The 4,903-nt window shown below is 37.8% G+C and overlaps 1 protein-coding gene across 1 annotated transcript; it reads left to right on the forward strand.

The window, feature by feature from the left end:
• The first annotated feature begins 266 nt into the window (after positions 1 to 266).
• On the forward strand, positions 267 to 866 carry LOC124556001 (piggyBac transposable element-derived protein 3-like). The gene has a single exon (XM_047130043.1). It carries the CDS (start codon positions 267 to 269, stop codon positions 864 to 866), a length of 600 nt encoding a protein of 199 aa, XP_046985999.1.
• The last annotated feature ends 4,037 nt before the right edge of the window (positions 867 to 4,903 follow it).

Raw genomic sequence — 4,903 nt, forward strand, 5'->3', positions numbered from 1 at the left:
TCTTCCAGTATTATATGATATCCAAACAAGGACAATAACTTCGTTGGTAACATTCCCGCATTCTGTGGCGTTTACAAAAGTAATAGTGATCTTTCAGTAGAAAAGACACCATATTTTTACTACTGCAACATGTTCACTCCTGAAGCACTGGACATGATAGTTAGAGAGACAACACGGTATGCTTTTTCAAATGGTGAATGCAATTTATCTGTCTCAGTAAGTGAAATTCATTGCTTCTTAGCGATTGTGACATATATATAGCGATTATGACATATATAAAGTACCCAAACTATCGTATGTACTGGTCAAGTAACCTAGCTGTGAGAATGGATCTTATTACTGACATTATGTCACTAAAGAGATCTGAGAAAATAAAAACGTATTTACATTTTGTGGACAATGACGAAACCCCTGAAAACAACACTGACATGTTTGTGACAGCGAAACCCATTTTGAACATACTGAGAGAGACATTTTCAGGGACAGTAACTCCTGCTGAATATCAATCTATAGATGAAATGATTACCCCCTTCAAGGGTAGAAGCAGGGCAAAACAGTATATAAAGTCTAAACCCAAAAAGTGGGGATTCGAAGCATGGGTAAGCTCTAGCTCAGATGGATACGTGACAGTTTTAGTGATGTACCAAGAGAAAAGGCAGGGACAGAATAACACACTGAGCCCTAACTTTGGTCCTATTGGGAACACTGTCGTAAGATTCTGCCAGGGGCTAGAAGGAAAGAATCACAAGATCATTCTTGACAATTTTTTCACAACAATCCAATTGCTTTCGTATTTGAATCAAAAGAAAATTCATGTATTGGGAACCATAAGGTCTAACAGACGAAGTGTGCAGAGAGTAAATTGACCAACAGCAAAGCTCTAATGAAATCAGGTCGAGGTTCAATGTCTATTGCTACTTCTAATGAAAATATTACAGTTGTGTGATGGGTGGATAGAAACATTGTCCACATGATATTTACCTTTGCTGGAGGGACATCAACTGATACTGTCAAAAGATGGGATGTGAAGAACCATGCTCACATAGATACAGAGAGGGTATATGGTTTAGCATGCTACAACAAATTCATGTGTGGAGTAGACATGACTGACCGAATGGTTGCACACTACCCTCACACAATGAAGAGCAAGAAGTTTTATTTGAGAGTATTTTTCCACTTCTATAAAGTTGCACTAGTAAATGCATGGGTTCTTTACAAAAGAGACACTGAAAGAAATATTTCTTTTGTAGAATGCAAGGCATCAGTTGCTACAACAGTTATAGAGCTTGGAAGCCTGAAAAGGAAGCATGGCAGACCATCAAAGACCCCTGACCATGCTCACGTGAAGAAAAGGCAACGCACTGGATCTTCTGCAGATACAAGACTGGATGGAACAGCCAATTACCCTGAAAAAAGGAATGTAAGTATCCTCCTAGGTGCAGAAATAAAAACTGCAAAAGAAGAACAAGGTACATTTGCAAAAATGCAATGTTTCTGTTTGCCCAGAATCTCTGGAGTTCTTCCACAATACATGATGTGAACAAAGTCTTGTTACTTGAATTTTGACATTATTTATCACATTTTTTGGTTTCTTTATGTTTTCACCATGTTTCCTCTCATGTAACTTGCTATGCACCGTGTACACAAATGTGTCCATTTGCTATTTCGTTGTTGTACAGTAAATTGAAACATTTGTTGAAAACTATATTTGTAATGACTTCCTTATATCTCAAATATAATGTTAAAACAATTGTCAAAATTGAAATGATTAAAATAATTCTACCCTGAAGAAGTTAAGCTATGCCGTTTTTGGGCCAAGGAAATGGATTAGAGTTTTTGGCTTTTTGTGGAGAGGGATAGTGAAACATATAAGTAAGTTGACAGTAGCTTCTTACCTTCTCATAAAACAGAAGAAGGGTCTGAGATAGAGTATAACTGAAGGCATTATGCAATGGCGAATGTAAAACTAAATGTAAGGCAAATGTGACTGAAAACCCACATATGAAGACGAAATTTTTTGTTTGTGTATCTGGAGTAAAAAGATATTCTGACAGAGAAGCACACCAGCAAAGGGAAGCATTGCTTTTTCCAATTGTAATGTGTTTGTATTTTGAAAACAGAGAAACGTTACTAGTTACTAGTATAGAGCAGTAGGAAACCCAGGTGACATGGTGCTACAGTCATGGGAAGTTCACAAACCCAACTTAGTTGGTTGTGAGAAATTTAAAAATTAGCAGAGAATTTACAAATCAAAGATTGCAGATGATGGGAAATTTTAAAAAATGGGGAAATTAAACAATATCAAATATGGTGGTGGTGGTGGCGAGTTTAAAAACTGGCAGGAAATTAAAAAAAAACAGTATGGTGGAAGTACCCCAGTTGTGTTTTGTATCCCTCATTCACACTCCTCTTCAGTCAATCAAAGCGTAGTATCGAAAAGATGTGTAAAAATGGAACCACATATGCAATAAAAAGGTAAGTAACCACAGTTGAAAGTCAAGGACATGCATTATTTCCATGGAAGTCAAGTATATTTGTATACCTCTGGCAAAATATTAAAATTATGCATTAAAATGACCTCAAGTTGCGTTAAATCTATGAAAATTAAAGATATTGAATCAGTGGTATCTTATTATGATACATAAAAACGGTGTCAAGTTGAGTTATTTCTATGATCTTTGTAACATATATATACATCTTATGTAATATTAAAATGATGCATAAAATGAGGACAAGTTGCAATAATTTCTGTGAAAGTCAAAAATATTTACATAAAATGACATACACACACTACTGCTCTCTCTCTCTCTCTCTCTCTCTCTCTCTCTCTATCACTCCACATTTGCCTTGTCATACTAATATACACAGTCCAGTCACATTAATATGACCACCACCTACATTCAGTGTCAATGTGTAATAATCTCTCACAAATGACAAGTAGTGGCAGAGGCAGTGGAGGGTATATACAACTTTTTGGGGGCTCAGAAAACTGTGCAGTCTTTATTGTAATGGGGAAACAGAGCAATTTATCTGATGTCCAAAAGGGCACCATCACTGGCTTTCAGAACAATGGCGGAAGCATTTCCAAAATGGCTAAGTTTATAAACTGTTTGCATGCTGTTGTAGTTAAAGTATAATGTGGGTGGTAGAGTGGTGTTATCCAAAACTGGCGTAGAGGCAACTGTGGTGCACCATGTGCCATAGGTGACAGGGGTGACCAATGCCTTCAGAGATGTGTACTGTTGAAAAGACATGCAAAAGTTGAGCAACTGACCACCTGAATGAACAAGGGGCTGCCATTAGCGTTTCCTCAATGACTGTTCAGTGAATATTGGAGTGAAGAGGCCTCCACAGAAGGCGCCAGGTTCATGCACCCATGCTGACTGCTGAATGTATCTCATCGATGTACCTTGAAAGAAAAAATGTGGTATGAGATTTGAACCATATACATCTCGCACATTGACCACAAGAAGCAATTTCGAGAAACTAGAGCCAATACAGAGGCTTACGGACAATCATTTTTGCCACACACTATTTGTGAGTGGAAAAGGATTGGAGGGATCAGATAGTGGTACCGAAAGAACAATCCACCACACACCATTAGGTGGCTTGCAGAGTATGATGTAGATGTAGCTGTAGACCAAAAACTTAATGCTTACTGCTGTTAGTTTGTTGTTTGTATGGATATGTGTTTAAAACAATGACTATTAAAAAAACTGACTACTAACCTTGTATTGTGAGAAACTCATGGTAGCCAGGCCAGCGGGCTGTGCCTGGAATGATCAATCTGTTACTTAAGGCAGGTACACGTCTATTGGTAACACTGTTAGCATTTAACATAGTTGATATCACATTAACTACCAAAACGGAGAAATGCAATTAAAATTACACTAGGTATCCTGTGGAAGAACATATTTAACTAAAGAAGATTAATCTACCAAATGTTACACCTCAATTCCGTATGTTGCTTGTAGCCTGAGAGGAATATTAGTACATACACATAACACATTAAATGTGCTTAGGGCCTCAAAGTATCTTATGTTAATATTTACCACCTTTTTGTGCAACATGACATAATATCACACACACTACATAATCAAAGTATTTCACCCCAGCATTTTTTAAAACTCAAAGCTTTGGCTCTTTGGTGGGTAGAAAAAATTCGTCTTTCTTTCTAGTGAAGACAGTGCTCCTACTCGAGTTACCTTAAGGTCAGGCAAGCAATTCAACCAATTCTAGTCCATGCCACCACTTTTTACCAATTGTTACACTCAACAAATTTGGCTTCCAGTGTCGTATAGTCTAGTAAATATGTTCATTTTTTGTGGTTACTATGGTTGGTAGGGGCTTATTACTCTAGTAGCTGAACTGCAGAACATGGCACACAGACTGGCATTTTACTGTATGTGAAGGCTCTCCATTAGCATATAACTCCACATCTCACTGCAGTGTCTGGTCCCCTCACTACAGAGCAGAGGCATCAAGTGGAGAGTAACAGTTGAAAGGGTACAGTACCGCCCGACATTGAAAATGGGTACAACATACTTCATTATTTTTGTCAGAACAACACATTTTTTTTGTAAAATAACTCAATTTCAATTAATACAGCGAAGTCAGATACCAGTGTGGGAAAGAATGACAATTTATTTATTTAATTGATCACATGTGCACTCCCTCAAAATAAATCCCTACATCCAGTTTGGTGAGATCTGTGAAATGAATGAATGTATGGTCGTCTGCTAACTGCAGATAGTGAATGTGAATATATGATCATCTTTGAGACAATCCTTCGGCCACCTTTGGTGGGACCAAAGAGATGAAATTTACCTGAGCTTTGAGCGCCTGAAATGTGGCTGACCAATACGGTAGCAAGGTGCTCCCCCACTTCGACAGAGGTGCGAGA

Source organism: Schistocerca americana, chromosome X (assembly GCF_021461395.2).
Source record: "Schistocerca americana isolate TAMUIC-IGC-003095 chromosome X, iqSchAmer2.1, whole genome shotgun sequence".
In the NCBI taxonomy this organism is placed as follows: domain Eukaryota; kingdom Metazoa; phylum Arthropoda; class Insecta; order Orthoptera; family Acrididae; genus Schistocerca; species Schistocerca americana.

What these genes read in the sequence shown, in the direction of transcription:
- LOC124556001 (XM_047130043.1), top strand. Translation starts at nt 267, where the DNA reads ATGACATATATAAAGTACCCAAACTATCGTATGTACTGGTCAAGTAAC.